This window comes from Heloderma suspectum, chromosome 5 (assembly GCF_057233095.1).
Source record: "Heloderma suspectum isolate Gila_16-S chromosome 5, 16-S_ref, whole genome shotgun sequence".
NCBI lineage: Eukaryota > Metazoa > Chordata > Lepidosauria > Squamata > Helodermatidae > Heloderma > Heloderma suspectum.
The window spans coordinates 181740925-181761219 of NC_139462.1; the positions used below are offsets into that span (position 1 = coordinate 181740925).

General features: G+C 40.7%; 1 protein-coding gene across 1 annotated transcript in view; it reads right to left on the bottom strand.

Annotated features, from left to right (window-relative positions):
* The window catches only part of DNAH11 (dynein axonemal heavy chain 11), a 231691-nt gene that overhangs the window by 91832 nt on the left and 119564 nt on the right, over nucleotides 1-20295 (bottom strand). Inside the window, exons 52-57 of the mRNA XM_084858589.1 lie at nucleotides 17577-17739; nucleotides 15065-15188; nucleotides 13216-13358; nucleotides 10845-11006; nucleotides 2731-2964; nucleotides 409-555 (exon numbers count right to left, since the gene is read on the bottom strand). Of these exons, the coding sequence (XP_084714715.1) occupies nucleotides 409-555; nucleotides 2731-2964; nucleotides 10845-11006; nucleotides 13216-13358; nucleotides 15065-15188; nucleotides 17577-17739 (973 nt within the window). The remainder of the gene's footprint in view (nucleotides 1-408; nucleotides 556-2730; nucleotides 2965-10844; nucleotides 11007-13215; nucleotides 13359-15064; nucleotides 15189-17576; nucleotides 17740-20295) is intronic.

Genomic DNA, 20295 nt, shown 5'->3' on the forward strand with positions numbered 1-20295 from the left:
TTGGAAGTGAGACTGCAAGTCAGTGGAATGGACTTCAAGAACAATTGAGTCGTTCAATTGAACTAAAAAATCAAAAGCCTTTAAAAACCTGCTCTGAGATGACTCCCTGACCTTTACTGTATTACATACAGGCCTGATTCTCAAGATCCCCATCCATTATATGCTTGAATGAGCTCAGTACTTATTGTTCTTTCATATCATTAAAAGAGCTAAAAGGTTGGAAAAATGCATAATGTAAAGAAAGGTCAAGTGGTAATCATGGTGTGAAATGCTGAAACATGTGTAAGTATAATAATTCTTTAGATTTTATGCTCCCTGGAGAGGTAGGTGTTCAAAATTGTTCACCTACAAAGGTTTATTCTGTGCTAAATATAGCTCAACAACACTAAATTGTGGAATTACACTGACCTTTTGCTCCTCTGCATCAGCAATGGCCTTTTCCTTGCTCACTTTCTCAGTCTGAAGCCCTATCTTAGTAATCAAAGCTTCAGCATCTTGATTTCTCAGTTGCAGTTCGGCCTCTTGAGATGCAAGTTTGTATTTTAAGTCCTCCACCTAAAGCAAGGCAGCAAAGACATTAGTTTGGAACAGGTGCTGCCGCAAAGCATATTTAGCTGGGACAGCTTTCTAAAAATGGTGGGTACTCAACAGCTGGATGTTAATCAGATATATATTTCAGATATGACTATTAACCACAACAGGACCCCAAGTAACTATTTGAACTCTCTTCTCTAACTGGTTAATCAAGTGACTTCTATAGGGCACACTTTCCTCTTTCCTTCACTTTACCTCTGGATAAATATATTCTTTCCTGTCTTTAAGCAGTTAAAGCACACCTAATTCCAAAAAAATAAAGGAACATCTCAACAAGATTGTGTCATATTCTTTATGTTTCATACATACATGTCTGCATAAATACCAGCCCAGGGTGGTGGTAATTGAAGGTAAACCAGCTAGTATAGTCTACTAAAAGGGGGAAGGAACCTTTTCTCTAATAACTGTTCCATAGCTGAGTTATTTAAGCAGGGGTAGGCAACCTAGTATCCTCCAGAAGTTTTGGACTGCAACTCCCATAATCCCTTACGATTAGCCATATTGGCTGAGGTTTATGGGTGTTGCAGTCCAAAACTTCTGCAGGACACCAGGTAGCCTATACCTGATTTACAGTTTCCCATGGAGGATAGGTCTAATAAAGGCTATTAACAATGATGGCTAAATAAAAATTCCATGTTCAGTGAGAGTGTTTTCTCTGAATACCAGTTGCTGGGGGGCAACTGCATGGGAGGGCTCTTGCCTTCATGTTCTCCTTATGGGCTTCCCAGAAAGATCTGGCTAGCCACTGTTGGAAACAGAAAGGGCACTGAATTAGAATTCAAGGATGAGGAACATGGGCTCTCTAGATGTTGTTAAACTCCTAACTCCCATCAGCCACAGCCAGCATGGCCAGTAGTCAGGGATGGTGGGAGTTGTAGCCCAACAACATCCTGAGGGCCACAAGTTCCAAACCCCTGGATTAGATGGGCCCTTGATCTGATTCAACAGGGATGTTCTTATGAATGAGATAAACTTTCATAACAAACAAACAAACATGCATTCATACAAGTGAATGTTGTGTATATATTTGCAGCATGTGGGACAAACCTGACTCCCTAAAGGATGCTAACTACAAATGGCTGAGCTTGCCTAGGCTTGAATCAGATTGGCTTGGAATGAACCAAGATATTTTGCCCCCAAATGTGGAAGTAGCTCAGCTTATTTCCAAGCCAATCTGAACTGATTTGTGAGCCCAACCAGCCCGCATCTTCCCTCCCATCAAGGAACGTCCAATCCCCGCCTCCCATTCCATCCCACCCACTTACCTGCATCCTACTGCTGCTCTGTGGCAGCCGTGCAAATGGGAGGGGAAAATGGAAGGGAGATTTCTCCCCACTTCAGTACCTTGAATGCTGCCATGCAGCATGCAGTGTGCATTGGCCCAAAGGAAATGTCATTTTCCCCAAGAGCTACTGACATCACAGAGCTGTTAGGAGAATTAACAGGTGATAGAGGGGAGAGAGACCTCCCTCCCATACTTTGGCTCACCCATTCACCATTTCTACTGGAGCAGCAGCAGCACCCAGGTAAATGGATGGGAAAGAATGGGTTTGGGGAATTGCTGGTGGAAGAGTGGAAGAGGGTCAGGAATGGAATTCTTCTCTGGCTTAGATTAGCTGGGGGAGAATGTGGAGGGTGGGCGGAGGAGAAATGCCTGTCTCATAGTTAAGCCAAACAATATGAGCCTCTGAGACCTGTATTGCCAAGCCTTAAACACGACTTTCAGTGAAGTCGCTAATAATGACTAGCTCTCTAGTTGCCAACTCAGAAGTATGGAGTGTACAGCAGCTGTGGCAACACAGCCTTAGGGAATTTTGATGGGGGGGGAACCTTTGCCTACCAGACCACAGTCTCTTTTCAAATTCCAGAGGGGTAGCCATGTTGGTCCTTTGCTGCAAAGAGAGTAGCATCTTAAAGACTGACAGAGCTGTTCATCACAAATGTGCCACATGACACTTCACTGTTTTTCTCTTCTCAAAGTGACCCCTGGTCAAAACTAGGACAACAGAGTGCATTGTATCTTTAGATGCATATGAATAAGGATATAAATACAAACCAAGCTCCAGAGTATTCCAGTTATTCATTATGTGGCACAGAAATGTTATGAATTATTGTTATTAGTGTTACTATTGCTACCTGAGAAGATGTTGTTTTCAGCTTCTGGATGCCATTCACAAGGTGTTCCTTGCGCTGGGACATTTTCTGGATTTTCTTCTCCAGGAGGTTCTTGTAAAGCATGATTTGTTCCAGAAAGCTTTTGGGAGTTGTATAGTTGTACCTTCTTTCATTCTGCTGAAACTTTGCACTCATCTCATTCACACTGGTGTGGGCATAGGCCATGAAATGGCAAACTGAGTCATGAAGAAGTGGCTGAAAAAAATAAAGGTAGTTTAATTAGGAAGTGTTAAAAATTCAGTTGACTGAGTGTATAAGCAACTGTCACAGACACAACTTTCTGTTCAGGTCCCAAGGTCAAAGGATCCTATACCAGACGTTTTTCCTCACGCACACATACCCTTTTTTGGGAGGCAGGCAGTGGGGACAAAATGGGGGCCATATTAAGATTGACAAACAGTACACACCTACTAAGGGAGAAATGAAATTCACACAGACCTCAAATGAACATTCAGCTCCAAGACCTCTTGGAGTCTTAAAAAAGAACCTGTTGGCATCATACCTGCTCATCAGTGGAGAGTCTTGGAATCCCCTTTAATGCTGGAATTGTAAGGAATGTGGATTTTCCATACAATGCACAATTGACTCCTTCACACGCCCACCCTCTACAGTGAGGTCAGCGTAACGGCCAAACTACATGAATCTAATACGTGCAGGTATTTCTGAATGCAAATGGCATCAGTTTGGAGATGGGGGAATGATAATGGAACCAGAGGAGACATGGAAAGGGAATTTAATTCTTTCCACCCCTGAGGAAATCCCATCTTCTGAAAGTAGTATTTACATTGGGAGGAAATTCTCCCCTTCCATTGGAACCTGTGGACGATATTCCCTGAAAGCAAGGACGAGCTTCAGAACAGGATTTCCTCAGAACAGAAACATGAGCAGGAAGGTGCTATTGAACTCATGTCTGACTTGTGGATTTCCCTGGGCAGCTGGTTGGCCACAGTGTGAATAGAACACTGGAGTCGAAGGTTACCTGGTTTGATTCAGCAGGGCTCTCCTTATGTTCTTATGGCCTGATGGTATCTGAGAGGCAAGCTGTTATCCTGCCCCCCATCCATTCTGGGTCAGATTATTCAGCAACTCACTGAATAATTTTATTTCATTTATATGGTTCAGGTAGTGGGCAGAGAGAAAGACACAGACTATTACATATCAGTGGAACTCATTCCTTTTTTTTAACCCCAGAACAGGTCAGAGAATGCTACTGCTGTTAGTTGCCTGTCTAAGAGCACAATCCTTTGCATGTTTAGAGAGAAAAAAGTCCTACATCTCCCAGCATTCCCCAGCCAGCTAATGCTGGGAATTGTAGGACTTTTTTCTGTCTAAACATGCATAGGATTGTGCCCTAAATAACATTTTATGTACCATTATTTTTTATACTCAATAGCACACACAAACACAATAAATTATGTGTGTGTGTGTGCGCGCGCGCACCCACGCTTTAATGCAATACATATAAATATATATGGACAGCAGCATGATTGACAGAGGACTTAAGTATGCATATAGATACAAATTTGAACTTTTAGAGTACTTATTCATTTCTAAAATGTTTTAATTTATATGGAGTTAAATGCTGCACTACCAATGTAAGAGCTTTCCAGTTTGTCCTCTATGACTTTTACCGTACTTAACTTTCTAATTTGCAGAATCACATCTCCTTCATTTTAATGATTATATATTGCATTCAGTACAAGATGTACCCAGTTCAATTAATCAAGGGAAAGTTAAAAATCAATTAATATGAATTAAATGAGCTACAGCAACTCTTTGGAAAGTCACACATAATTTACCAAAGCATTGTCAATAATACTTAGAGATCTTTTGGAAAATTACTCATGAGTGGTTGTTGATACAGCTAAACGTTTCAAGCCAATATAATTAATATTACAAAGAGGTTCATTTAGACAACTTGTAATTTATTTCTGAAACAAAACCTATCTTTGAGCATGGCTTCTTTAACAAGAGCTGCCTTAAAACAAGAGTAATGGGAAACAGACTGAAATACTGATGATTACACTACTTTGGTGCAAAGTGACCAAAGTCTTGTATCGCCAAGGAAATGCACATCCAAATAACTTTTTGAAAGATATCAAAATTCGTGTTAGATCTCCCATCATTTTCCCTCTTCCACTCACTCTCTCTGTCTCCCTCTCTCTTATGCGCATGCGCAAGCGTGCGTGCACACACACACACACACACACACACACGTTAGCAAAGAGAACTTTCTTATGGAGTGACTGGCTTCTGCCCAGCATGATCCTTATGAGGAGTCCTAAAAAGCCTTTGGTAACAACAGTTTCATTTGTAAATCAGCCAGGGTAGAAGGGGGTTCCGGTAGAGCTGGAAGTGGCCTGAGACAACTTGTCCCAATGGGGCAAAATAACTATTGTTATCAAGCTTAACAAAATGGCACAGCATGGGAGGCATGCTGAGCCAGGGAGCAGCTGGTTGTAATTCACACTGTTTTTCAGAAAACTCTAATCGTTCTGAGCAGACCTCTTTGATGATTGGTCTTCCCTGCATTTTCAATTTGTCACTTTCTCTTATGATAAGGTCAGCAGTGACAGCACTTCCTGACATTAACAGCTGTGGCTTCTAAAAGGGTCATTGTGGAACTACTAATTGCAGTAATTTCATTAGCATAAATTATTTATTCTGCCATTCATTTATCTCCAAGGTTTTGGTGGTGTTTTGTTCAATACTACACCTTATTTTTTCAGTATCAGCTCCATCAAGCAGAACAGCAAACAATATGATTATTGCTAACTTGACCTCTCTCTCCTTCTTTAAAAAGTAAAATTATACAAAAATGCACCTTTTTATTTAACTTAGAAGTGCTAAACAGCAAGACACCAATAAACATCACTAATTAGGTAGACATCGGATGTTTTAAATATTCCAAATGATAACTGGACAATACTTTAAAAAATGAAAAACCTTTCCTTTTCAAACATGTGTGCCCAGATCTAGCAAAGGCAATCCATTTTTAGAAATAAACTTCTACACATAGTTTGCCCTTCAAAACATGTTCCAATGCATGCAAAAGGGTGCATTATGGAGGGGAAAAGACCCAAGACCAGCACCTGTGTCTATGCTGCAGTACGGTTTTGCACCCTGTGTGCATTACTGAACAGATGGTTGATACTGCCAGCCAATCACCTATTTGGGTTTGGAGATACTGATTTCAGGTGCCCTTCTTCACCACTTGTCCCTTCCAAAACAAACTGACAGCAGCAAACATCTGTTTGGCAAAGGAGAGCATCATATGCAGTAGTATACGTGCAGTCCACTGTTCCTGGGAAGTATTTCTGAGTATGACTGAGGCCAAAGGTTTCCCTCCTTCAGACTTCATAATTGGAAGACGCTCCATAAATGCATCACCATTGCATATGTGGAGCTTCTCCCAGCACTGATGTAAATTGGTAAAGCCAATCGCATGGGAGATCTATGTGCACACATTTCCTGTTCTCTGAGCAACAGTGCTGTCTGAGAGCTTCAAGAGAGATGCAGACTTGGCTGTGACATCTTATTTTGATTGATTATTTCATCCCCTAAACTTCCAGGCCTTTCTTGATTTTTACAGTGTCTCATTGAATGAAATTACTACGGCTTTGTAAATCATGGGGTTGGGCCAATTAGCAGTTGAATGTAGGTTCTACTAATGAATCTAATGATAGATCTTGAATTTGTTGTCACAAGTTTACTGGATAATGTAGCTCATGCACACTAATGACCATTATATGTGGTCAACTGTCCTTTAACAAATGGAAATAAAAGGTTTCCTCTAGATATTTAAAATCAGTGTGCAATAGATAAATTGTGTAAAGTAAAAGAGATAGCCAATCTACATCAGTCAGTCTTCAGCAGACTGAAAACTCTAGATCAGGGAGCATGAATTTTCTTTTTCACAGAGGTTATATTTCATCTTTCTCTGGTTTATCCACTATCTTCATACAAAATGCATTTTGATTTTCACTAAACCACTTTCTTCTCCCTTCTTCTTTAAGGCATTTACTTTCTCAAGTCAATTCCACTTCTTTTTTAGGCCATCCAACACAGCCTTCCCTTTCCCCTCTGTTCTTCCCATCACATGTTGCATCTGTCACTGTTGCCATTACACTGAGCATAGCTCTGTTGCTCCTTCATCTAGTCTTTGAAGACTGTGATTAATTTGAGGATAAAAGCAAGAGGGAAAAGCCAAACTCCATGTACACTTGAGTCAGTGCTGGCTTGTCTTGAGCTGAACCAAGCATGTATTTCCTGCTTCCTGTCCAAGCCTCTGAAGAATTAGTAGTGAATATCACTTTTAAAAGGATGCAACATGGCACAAGAATTTGTGGAAGAACTGTCACATTTCACAAAGCCATCACAATTGCAGTAGATGCACTAGCATGGCATTTTCCCAATGACAAAGTATTACACATTTATTCTGTTTGAATTCCACATTGCTCTCTCCACTCTGTCTTGTGCAAGCATTGTGGGGTCAGCAACCATCTTTATCCTAAAAGGTTTACACAAGATGATGATAATTTAACAGTGAAAGGAATGCAATTTCCCCTCAACAAAAGCAATATCTTGAGGAAAGACATCTGGAGTTCCATTCAACACTGTGAAACAGGCTTCAGATAGCTTTTTATAGATCTATTTTCATTTGGGCCTTCCTTCTTTCGGTTCTACTAGTTTGGTGCTCCAAAGAAGGGATTGTACTCACGACTTCACCCCAGTTCCACCCTCCAAGCTCCTAGAGCTTCTCCTGCCTCCATTACCAAAGTGGGTGCTTTATCGTCTGTCAGCACCACAAGCCATTGTACACTGAAAGAAATAGGATATGTAGTGACAACAGAGAGGTAAAAGACAGGCATGATCTGCTATAGCAGGGCCACAAAACCTCTTTCAGCCCAAGGGCCAAATTCTATTTTGGAGAATCTTTCTGAGGCTGCATTCCAGTGGTTGGTGGAGCTGAAGGGGAAACGAGCAGGGCCAACCCCCCCACCCCCATTAGCTTAAAACTCTTACTAGCAGTAACTAGGCCTTAGGAGAAGCGTTTCAGCCTTTTAGAATGGGGGGAAAAAACTGCAAAAGCCAGGAATTTGTGGTTGGGGGAATGGGGGTGGGGCCAGGGGAAGAAGGCATAGGCAGTTGAGGAAACGCTGGAGGGATGGATTGGGACCCCCCAGAGGAACAGATTTGGCTGCTGGACCTGCAGTTCTGCACCGCTGTGCTATAGGATATAATGATGGGCCAGCAGACTTGGAAGTGATGTCCCTGGGGGTTGGTGGAGGTTTTCACATCTCCCACCCTGCCACCAAGCTGGGCTGTGGGGAAAGGTGGATCCCGCTGGCTCTGAAGCCTGCACCAGGAGAAGCCAAGGGCTGAGCACCCCTGGTGTAGGCTCAAGGAAGCCCTGAAACGCTGATGGACAGATTAGTAAAAATGATGGAACCCTGGATTAATTTTAATTTGCTCCTAGATGTCCAAAGCTGATTATGTCATATAAGTACAATAATATAAGAGCAATTCATAATTAAAACTTAAAGTGGCTCTCCGCGTAGCAGTTTCAGTTAAAGAATTGCTATACTATCCACTAATTTAAAGTATGTTTTTTCCCCCTTTAAACCAATGACAGAATGGTTTATAACTATATTCCCTTTTGTATACATCTGTTACATTCAACAGAAAGCAATGAGGACCTAGAGGCATGAGAATTATTCAATACAACAACGCAAAGGTGAGAAACAATAGATATAAACAGATGCAGCACAATCCTGTGCATGTTTACTCAGAAATGGGACCCACTGTGTTCAGTGGGGCTTACTCCCAAGTACATGTACATAGGATTGCGGCCTAAGGATCTCTTTTGATTCAGGATGTGCCAGTATACCACTGGATAAATAACTACAATGGATACCAATGTAAGACTGAATCTGTGCATGATAATTTTTGAAGGAACAGGAATGACTTCACTGTTACTGCTATGTTCCACTAGCCCTGATCTAACATTGAAAGTTTGCTAGTGCACAAGCACTGGAGCACCTTCAGTTTTCCTTATTACTACCTGCTGCAGCCACTTCCCTGTCAATCCAGTGGCATCATTCACCAGACTAGATTATAGTCAGCTTCAAAATTAGTCAATTTCATTCCTTAAAAAAATGATCTTAAATGGGAAGGCATTGCTGAAAGAGATAGCTTTGCACTTATTTCGTTTTTAAAGGAATATGTAAACACATATGTAGATATGAATCCACCTGTTCATGTACTAAAACAAATAAATATAACAAAACCTTGGAGAACCAAAAACTGAATGGACCACACGAAATGACAGTACTACAATAGGGCCTCCAGATATCTGAAAGTTGTCATCTGTACACTGTCTGGTTCAGAAAATAAAGACAAGTCTCTCCATGGCCAGTAGATGTCATTGGTCACTCTTTGTAATAACACAAAAGCAGTTTCATTACTCAATATTGGCAGCAGAAGAGGTAAGGAATGAACGCAGCATTTTAGAAGTGGCAGCACTAAATACTAAGTCCCACCACTCTCTGTCCGACAGTTTTCAAATCATTCTGTATTGACACTTGGAATGGAAAAGTTTTGAAAAGTACTGTTTGTCACAAGAAGGGATTACATAAAACTGACCATTGAAACTGGCTTCTTGTGGATGTGGTGGGAAATATATTTACTGAGCAAAGAACAGCTTATCCATTTTCTAGAAGCATATCCCCTTTTTATCTACCTAGTGAGGTAATGCCAGAGCATACACTTACCCAAAGCACTGTTAACTATCATTGGCTCCTTCCACCACATTTCAACAGTGTTTGCCTGCCATGAATTTCTCTTTTTATAGCAGAGGGTAGCAATGCACAATTGAACACTGTTCCATTCAGCCCTCTTGAAATATAATACATCTCAACATTACCAGTCCCTAACATAACTTGATGGCATTGCTGTTATATCAAACCAAAACATTAGAATCATAGCTAACACAGAGGTCTCATTTCCTTTTCTTTTGCTTGTTTATAAATCAGTGTTTTCCATCATATGTGTTTTTAGAATTGTTGAACTATACAAATAGAAAAGCTTTCTATAGCAAGAACTACATTTTCTAGTCTTATATCGCTCTCTGTTATCAGCACCAGTATTTATGTCAGGTCATTAATATTTATCTTTCCTCAATGGTTAATCACCTTGATTTAAATCTTGACCTTTCCTGAACTTCCCATTCCTGGTCAAAGCTGATCCAGGGGGAAGTCAAACGATGAATGTAACAAACACCTTAGAAGGTAGGAGTCCAATGTTTTATGAACATTTCTCCATCTGGCTCTTTATCACTCTCCAGAGAGCAGGGGATAAAAATATAGGATAAAATGAAGCTCAGTAATTTATAAGGTGTTATTATAACAGACAGTATTCAATTCTTACTTCCTGAAATTCTTCAAGGAAGCACTATATTAGCAATTAGCATGTGGTTATTTAGGGCTGCTTCTGATGCTATTCTTCCCTAATTCCATCTTATAAAAGTCTGCAGTAAAAGAGAGAAATGTTCTGAATTCAAGGGAAACCTGAGTAGTCAAATTTTTATTTGCTGGTTGATAGTAAATGGCCAGGATTTGTGCAGTCTTTTACCTTAATGGAACCTTAGAGAATGAAGAAGTGCCAGAAAATTCAAATTATGCAACAGTTATGTTGCATTAGCTTCCATTCCCCCCATTTTCATATCTGCATGCACCCTTGTCTGATTTTAAAGAAAAGCTGAAGTGAAGCCCCTGAGCTGGGATTATTCTATTTCAGAATCTAATAGTTCATGAACAGGTATTAGTATCATTGCACATTTTGCCTTTTTAAAACAGGTTTTGGGTGCATCGTATTTCAAATTGTTGAAATGGTGCTAAAGAAATTGGCTGCACTATATTACAGGAATATAGTAACCACAGTGAACTTTGCAATCTTAAATGAAGACAAATATGTGAAGAAACAAAAAGATTTTTGTCCCCCAGCTTGTTCCATTATTGATCTTCCAGAGGGCTGTGCTGCTTTTGCATATGACTGACGAGCTTGAAACTCTGTACCTTAATCCCAGGCGTCTCCTCAATGAACCTCCTGCTGACGGACCGCAGGGCCTCCTGCGGCCACTCATGAAACCAGTCAATAGCTGTGCAGTTAACTATGGCTGGGAACTTCCGAGCTCTAACTCTCAGTGTGGAACCGACAGGAGAGAAACACAAAATGATCTGTACAGATGAAGAGGGGAAAGAAAAAGAGAGAGTGAAGCATTACATGGTGATCAAAGAGAGGAATGCAGTCAACTGTGGTGGCAGCGAGCCATTGCAATCAGGCTCACAAATGAAAATGCAATCTATCTAGCAGCTAATGAATTTAGTCAAATTAGGATTTTACATTCAGAAAATGGCACTTTGTTCACTTCTGCTGTGCTTTGTACTTAGTTCTTCACCAAACTCTGCCCACTAGTGGGTCACCTCCCCATCCAGTTCAATATCAGTTAATGAGCCTCATATGCATTAATCAACAATGCAAAAGCTGAACAACAAAATTCAGTCAAAGCAACCAATCTGACATAATACCACTTCCTGGGTTTCTGATCCTATGTAGGTTCAGTGTGATTAAAAGGATTTGAACCAACATGTCTATTCCTATTTCGGTATGTTTTTGCTATTGATACAAATGCCGTGACTACCATTCCTCAGGGTTTCTCACCAACATCAGAAAAACCCAAACAATCTACTTAAATTATGTATAGCTGTGCCTTAAACCCTGACACTAAACACATTTACTTGGAAGCAAGTCCAATAGATTTAACAGAATATATTATCCAGTAAGTAATATACGTAAGTAAGTAATATTTAAGTGTGCTTAAAACTACATTATAGCAGACCTTCTCCCTTTCCATTGCTACATGTTATCTTGCAGAAGTTTTCCAGTGTGTTAACTAATATCTTCTACAATATACGGTCCCTACTTTGTAGCCCTTTAAAGTCTGTATTGATGCTTCCCATAGCTGCTTCTGGAAGTAGTAATTTTGCACAGTAGGATACCTGCAAAGCAGTAGCAAGGCAAGGCACATTTTGAAAGCAGTTTTTAAAAAGCTGTTCAAAATAGTGAAGTCATGGGTGAAATTAGAGAGGAGATCAAAGAGGATAGAAGGAAAAGAAGTTTTAGAAGAGGTATGTGTCATGATGTATATTTTTCCTAAAGGCACTGGCTACAGTCAAAGTTCATGAGAGCAAGAACGTCCTAGTGCATAATAACATTTCAGTTTTCTACTCTACTTGAAACAACAATGCAAGATATGGAACAACTATCCAAATCCAGCCATAGTTTAATTCTGTGGGGTAGGGGGGGATGACGATGACCTGCTCTACTGTGATTTTAGTGCTTTTATTCTACTTTATATTGGATTTATTAACCTCACCTCTAAGGGAGCAATCCTATGGCCACTAGTCAGCGGCTAGACAGCAACAGAATATCTGGTTTTCCGGGAACTGACCTTCCCTCCGCTCTCCGTGCTGCCTTGCAGGCAGCACAGAAAAGCTCCGTGCTTGCAAGAGGCGCATGGAGCGGCCGAAATGGGGCCTTCCAGGGGTGTTCTGAGGTGGGGAAGGCAGAAATGCCAGTATGACACATCCAATGTGTCATCTGGCAGCCTCCTCCCCCACTCCCCCGGGGGATGATCTCCTCTGTGCTTCTCCTGCCCTGCATTGGATAGGAGGTCGCCTCCAAGTTCAGGGGCAGCTGCCTATCTGCATAGGATTGTGCCCTAAGTCACTTATATGCACTAAAGGAGCTGTCCTATGATATGGTAGGTGGAGAAGACTGTCTTTGATATAATTCAGTAAAGTGCATACATGTATAACCTTTCCTTTTATAATAAAGAAGTTAAATTTAAAAAGGTCATCTGATACTCAAAGCAAGGCACAGACAGCTATACAGCTTGACCAATACAATGTTTTGAACAACAGAGATGTTAAATGATGAGCAATAAGGATGATAACTGTAGAAGGCAAATCTCATGAGGAGATCAATGCCAACAATACAAGGAATATTTACCCTAGAATAGGTACAGACAATGTCTTTGACACAGAAGTCCACATCAGAAACACACACCCAAAATTTAAGGGTTTCAGTTGGAATAATATGGCTGTATATGCTGTAATTTCATATAACTGGCATCAGATTGGCAGATGCAAATCAACAGTGCTTATATCTGAAATCATGTGCTTGTATCTGAAAAGACAAATCTTGAAAAAACAAGTTCCAACTTGCTAGAGACTGTTGATAATAATGAGAGAAAGATGGTCTTATATGTTTTCTAAATCCTATGGTGTTCATACATTTGGTGTATTCATACATCAAATAATCCAACTGTTCACCACTAGTTAAACATTGGTTCTCATTTTTAATCCCAGATATACTGCTTCTTACTTTTAGCTGCAGACGTACTCTATCTAAAAAGAAGTTCCAGCAGTTTTCTCTGGTGTCACTAAGACCAAGTCCTCGTATTTTGCTCTTAAGTCCTGCAATTATACCATCCATATCCTTATTAGTGAACAAATCTGGAACTTCTCCTACATTAAAAAGGAAAGAAGGGAATTGGAAAATGGCTGCAATTACAAAACGTACACAAGTGAATCACAAGCTTCAATCAATTTTACTATTTGGCTGTTAACCTAGTAATACTTTCTGATTTGGGGTAACTCTGGATGGCATGAATTAAGCTGGTCACTGAGGAATGGCTTGAGCTGTGGATTAACTCAGTTCTGTTTTAAAATGTTTCATGTATTGCCATAATCCTCTACAGATTATTCCAGGGGTCCCCAACCTTTTTGGACTCATGGACACATTTGGGAATTTGAAAAACTGCTGTGGGTACCACCACTAAGTGCCTAATCAATAGATTACCACATTGGCTACCTCTCATATCTATGTATCTTAGGCTATGACTTATTCAGCAAAAATTTTGTTTCATGTCTATTGGACACCACAACGATTCTTTAATAAGGGCCTGTCTAATTCAGCTAATTGCTGACATTGCAGTACAGCTAATGCTTCTTTTAAACTTATGTTTTGGCAATGTCCAGTAGTTGCTTGTTTGGGGAGGAGGTTATTACACCGATAAATGTTGTACTGGAACAATCTTTAATATTCACTGATGTGTATACTCTTTTAAATAATTTACCTGCTTCATGGAAATTAACAAATGGTCAGTGTAAATTGATTCTCTGCCCCCTTTTAGCTAAAAGAATATTACAACATTGAAAGGATAAACACTCACCTCCTATAATGAAATGGTTTGAGGACCTTTCAGTATTTGAACGGGTGGCATATAGATGCCACCTTCAAATGGACACCAATTTGGATATTTGCTCTGCTTTTGTTGAAGTCTAGGTATAATTGGTGGCATGCTGTATGCATTTCATATGTATTCATTGCTATGGATATATACAAATCCATGTATGTATATTAAAAAAATGGAAATAAATGAATAAAAGTTTTGTGGGTGCCACATTGGAAACCCCTTCATGGGCACCATTGGAGGTGCCCTTGGGCACTGCATTGGAGACCCCTGGACTATTCTATGAGTTTTAAAGAGATGTCCCACTCTGACCCTTTCAGGGGGCAGGAAAGAAATACATACATTCCTAAATCTTATATGTTAAATAATAATTCACTAGCTCCATTCTAGACAATTCCCTTTTGGAATTTAGAAATGTGTCCTTCACAACTATAAATCACTAATTAGTCAGGTGACCAATAATGCCTTCCAAAACATCATTTCCTGTAATGCCCCTTAAGACTAATATTACTACAGAATTCACCTCTCCGTGTAGCGAATTAATAGGAAGATGTGTTGATAAGCCTGATTTCCCAGTTAAAGGGCTATTTTTTAAATCATCACCAATATACCGCTATTAATCTAAATGACTCACAGAAGTTACTTTTCTCTCACCCCCAGCTGCCATGTTAGAATCACACAATCCAGTCAAGTCAGTGGATGTGAACCATTATTTTTTTAAAATCACAAATAAATGGAAGTTATGCCTATGCATTATATGACCTTGATATTTGCTTCTGAGGAGCAGCATGGTTTGTTTTTAGGCAAGCTATGCACAATACTGAACTTAACACGGTTAATATACACCTTTTCCCAAAGGACACACCACCCACATTGTGAAGCATCTCAAAGACAAATAATCCTCTTTTTAAAGTTCATTGAAACGGCAGATAATTTGTCATTGGGAGGATCTTTCAAGAAATGTGTAGGTCTAATCACCTGATGCCAACAAGTCATTAATCAGCACAAGAAAGCGTTCATCTGGAACTTGAGCATCTGTCAGCAAAAACACAGTGGGAATGTTCTTGGCTCCTGTCTTGATATACAGATTGGCAAGATCTATCTGTAAGGAAAGGAAGCAATCATTCATGTTAGGTTAAAATACTGAAACAAGAAGGGGTGGAGGGGTAAGCAGTGCAAAAATGCATGTAAACTGAGAGCAACACAGTGTCAATTTGCACTGTCCCTTCATTTACATATCCTTAGCGTGACTCATCCTTTTCTCAAGGATTCTTTAAAAAACTACCTGTGATCTTTTAAGATGCCAGCTGAAGAGGTGTGGCCTGATAAGACTGCAGGAGGAAATGAAGAAAGTAGTGAATCAATGGCAGAAAACTCTCCCCCTATTATTCATAAAATTTTAATTTATTTACAGGAGCAATATCAAAATGAATTCATAGAGAGGAATGTAGAGTGCACTGGTTCTAGGTCAGGGATCTCCAATGTGACACCCGTAGGTGCCACTGCACTCCAAGGCTAGGCTGAATGCCTGGTGAGCTACTTTCGCTCCCTATATAAGCGGATGGAGAGATTCCTCACAGGCTTTTATAGGGAGCAAAAAAGTAGCCCTCTCCACTGCTAAAAAAAAGCAGAGGGGGGGGTGAGGTGCACTCCCCCCACCACGGACCCTTGGGACAAGGAAGTCCTTGGAGGGGCTGAGTTTTGCCCCACCCTCCAGCCAATTTTTTTGCCGCCTATGCAAGCCTATGGAGTGATTCCTCATAGGCTTCTATAGGGAGCAAAAAAGGCCCCTGCCAAAACACAGCTGGAGTGAGATGGAAGTCCATGCCCCACCAAGGACCTTGGGGCAACAGGATCTTTTGTGGGGGGTTGGCTTCACTCCTTCTCCACCCAGTTTTTTTTCAATCCATGGAAAATGGCTCCATTGGAAGAATTGCCCCATTCAGTTGCATGGGGATAGGGAGAGAGAAAGAAGAAAGAGGGAAGGAGAGAGAGAGAGAGAGAATGCAGAGTGAAAGAAAGAAGAGCCAGAAGAAAAAAAGGGGGGAGAAACCAGAGAGAGTGGGGGGAGAGGAAGAAAGAAAGAGGAGCCAGAGAGGAAGGAGGGACGGACGAAGGAAGGAAGGAAGGAAGGAAGGAAGGAAGGAAGGAAGGACAGACAGAAGGAGGGAGGGAGGGAGGGAGGGAGATCAAACCAAAGAGAGAAAAAAGCCAGAGAGAGAGAAAACCAGAGTGAGTAGCACACACACACCATGCACATTCCTGCACACACAACAAACACAAATAAAGGGGCACTCCTAACATTTTTGTGACTGGCCTCCCACAACCCTAGGGCAGTCAATTCGTGGTGGTCCCCAGGCCACTTTTTCAACATGCCAAATGTGCCCACAGGCCCAAAAAGGTTGGAGCCCCCCTGTTCTAGGTACACAATTGCTTGAGCAATTCCACAAGGTTCCCTGAGTAATTGCTTAGAGTCAGAAGACATCTGCACAACAGTGCCCATTAAATGTTCTCTAAGCTGTGTGGAGGCACTTTCCCCACATAAGCAGATCCCACGTAGTGGAGAGAATGTCCATGTTAGCCTGCCACAAGGGTGGGGTTGTTGCATGGGCCTTTCCTACAAAATTTGTATTCCCAGCCTGGTGGAAACCTGACTTTGTGGAAAAGACCCATGTGATTAACTGACTCACACAGTTGGGTCATTTAAATACTGTCTCCCAACTACATGGGATCTCCTAATTGATTAGTGGCTCCCAAGCAGCTGGGATAATTTTTAAAGGACACTTTAGTGTGTGGGAATGTGTAAGTGTACATTTCTTCCTGAGTAGTGTTTTTTTCATGGAAGAGGACTGTCGCAGAGCAGTATCTCTTGCCTATTCATGTCCAAGAAAAGCACAAGAAACCATATCCAGGAAAGCTGAGGACAGCCCTTTTGGTACAAGTTAATCTACCACCATGCAGGATTGCTTCAAATGCCAAAGCAAGCAGAAAAGCAGACTGTGAAATACAAACATGGCGTCAGCCAAATAACCAACACCTAAAAGATTTGACCAATGATAATCTGTGATGCAGACAAACTTAAGTGATGTCTTTTCCCGATCCCTGGGCAACACTCTCTCATTAACACTACCAGACCTTTCTAGCAGAAGCTTTATGCCACTTGGCTGGGAATCTCCTCAGCCTTTGTAGTTCTAGTGTTCTCGCTTTCATATTGTTTGCTGGCTCTGTCTCCTCACTGCTCTGCCTAAATAAGGAAAACAGCAAGCCTAAGAGGCCTGCAGCTGTTTCCCCAAGTGTGTGTGTGGGGGGAAATCTTCTGGTGAAGAACAGAAAGGGAGGAAGGGGTGAGATTTCCCTTCTTTCTGTATTTAAGTTACCTCTTGATGTATACAAAAAGGACAAAACCCACCCATAAAGAATGCAATAGCTTTATTTCATCCCCTTAGGTTCCAAATAACCTGAGCAATTATGTAAGAACTACTGTGTTTACCCTGAAGTCTTGAATCGTGTAGTCTTTCCTCAGTGTAATCTGAAAGACTGCAAGAGAGCCAATGTAGGCAGCCAGTCTTGATAAGCTTTGTTTTCCACTGCCACCCACTCCAATCAAAAGTGCATAACCACGAGAGGACTCTAAGATTCGGCTGATACGACATCTGACAATGAAAAACGAACATCTCATGTTAGTATGTTACAATGGGTCTGTGTAAGACAGAATAGTTGTGATTTACATTAGTGGTCACTAGATGAGATCACAATTTGTAATGATAACACATAGGTAAGGTTGTCACATAGTATTTATATCACTGTAAAATAATGCCTGTGCAGTACTGCTGAAAGAATAAGAACACACCAAATGACCCAGATCCAACAAGGAATTAGGGTCAGGGGACTCGAAAGTTATGTTATCCCTTGTTTTTGAGCCCAGTGGGGAAAAAAAAACATTTTTGACAAAACAGTTAGAAAATTTGGGAAGAAACTTCACCAGTTTAATTTTCAGAGTCTACGACTTCTTATGTTTCATATGCTACATAGTTTGGCACACAAGTACAAAGTCACTGTTCAATGAGTAATTACTATCCAGAGCATTTCAAGAAAATTAGTGACACATGAGAAGGCTTATTCTTCTAATTAACCAACAAATTTAAAATACTAAATTGTATGAGATACATTATGACGTTTCATTATATTAAATACATAATTAATATGTTGCATTTGTATCATATACACAAAGAGAAAACATAAAAGAACAATGCTTGTAAAACCACAATAGCAATCATCTCATAAGAACTGATTGAATTATGCAATTAATAGGATCCTTCTACGATAAAGAAAAACTCTTAAATCTGTCCATATATCTCCTGACCTCCTAAACAGAATAAAAAGGGAAAGATTCTATATCCTGAAAAATTATTGCTCACAACTGGGGTAACAGAATTTAAAGTAACTGTCCTGTGTAAGAATCAAATTAAAATTTTGAAACTGTATAACATTTAGGGAGTAAACTTCCACAGTAGATTGCTCTGTGATGTGAAGGGTTTGTCTCACAGTTCCTGCCATGGTAAATTGCAGAGCCATACAACCAAAGATGCAAAAATAATAGCATAACTGGTGCTAGGCAGAAAGAAAACTACCACTACAAACAAGTATCACTGTTTGTACTTTCTGCATTTCAATTCCCTCTGACCTCACTGTTTACAATTATTCTCACCAGCAAACCAGGTATGTGCATGTGTGCATATATACACTCACACATGCATATGCACGCACACACAGAACTCAGGATAACACTCTGTAGGGCTTCAGTTTTAAGCATACTTACCTGATAACACTTCATGCATCAGATGAAGTGGGCAGTAGTCCATGAAAGCTTATGCTACAATAAATGTGCTAGTCTTTAAGATGCCACAAGATTCTTTGTTGGTTTCACAAACAATAGGAACTCTACTTTAGTAAAATTACTAAAGTAAGACCACCATTACTTTCTCAACGTATGGTTAAAAGTGGTTTCAAACAGCAGCAGCACAATTTACTGGCTAAAGCCAAACTAAGTTTTAATAGTGAGTAGGAGTGTGTGTGTAAATGCTGTGTTGATTGGCTTGGGCACAGTTTGAAAATCATTTTAGCTGTGATTCAGCCAATAATTCTTCTAAGAAGCATTACTACCCCAGTATTACAGATGGGGGTCTGAGACTGAGAGACAGTAGTTTACCTAAGGCTATCCAATGAGTCCATGCATCATGCAACATCTGATTTCCAGACTGCATATCATTCTCTTAACCATATGCTACACATGGATTACTGCCTTGTTGTGGCGAAGGGGCTTGCGTAACTCAATGAAGCCATAAGCTATGCCGTGAAGGGCCACCCAAGACGGACAGGTCATGGCAGAGAGTTCTGACAAAATGTGGTCCACTGGAGAAGGAAATGGCAACCCACTCCAGTATTCTTGCCAAGAAAACCCCATGGAATGTATCACAAGGCTAAACGAGATGACGCCGGAAGATGAGCCCCTCAGGTCGGAAGGTGTCCAATATGCTACTGGGGAAGAGCAGAGGGTATTTCCAAGTAGCGCCAGAAAGAGTGAAGCGGCTGGTCCAAAGCCGAAAGGACACTCAGCTGTGGATGTGTCTGGTGGTGAAAAGAAAATCCGATGCTGTAAAGAACAATATTGTTTAGGAACCTGGAATGTCAGATCAATGAATCAAGGTAAGCTGGAGGTGGTCAAACATGAGATGGCAAGATTGAACATCGACATCTTGGGAATCAGCGAACTCAAATGGACAGGCATGGGCGAATTTAATTCAGGTGACTATCATATCTACTATTGTGGGCAAGAATCCCTTAGAAGAAATGGAGTAGCACTCATAGTCAACAAAAGGGTGGGAAAAGCAGTACTGGGGTACAATCTTAAAAATGATAGAATGATCTCAGTACGAATCCAAGGCAAACCATTCAACATCACAGTAATTCAAGTCTATGCCCCAACCACTGAGGCCGAAGAAGCTGAGGTTGATCGGTTCTATGAAGACCTACAACACCTTCTAGAACTAACACCAAAAAAAGATGTCCTCTTCATCATAGGGGATTGGAATGCTAAAGTAGGAAGTCAAGAAATCACCGGGATAACAGGCAGGCATGGCCTTGGTGTACAAAATGAAGCAGGACAAAAGCTAATAGAGTTTTGCCAAGAGAACATGCTGATCATAGCA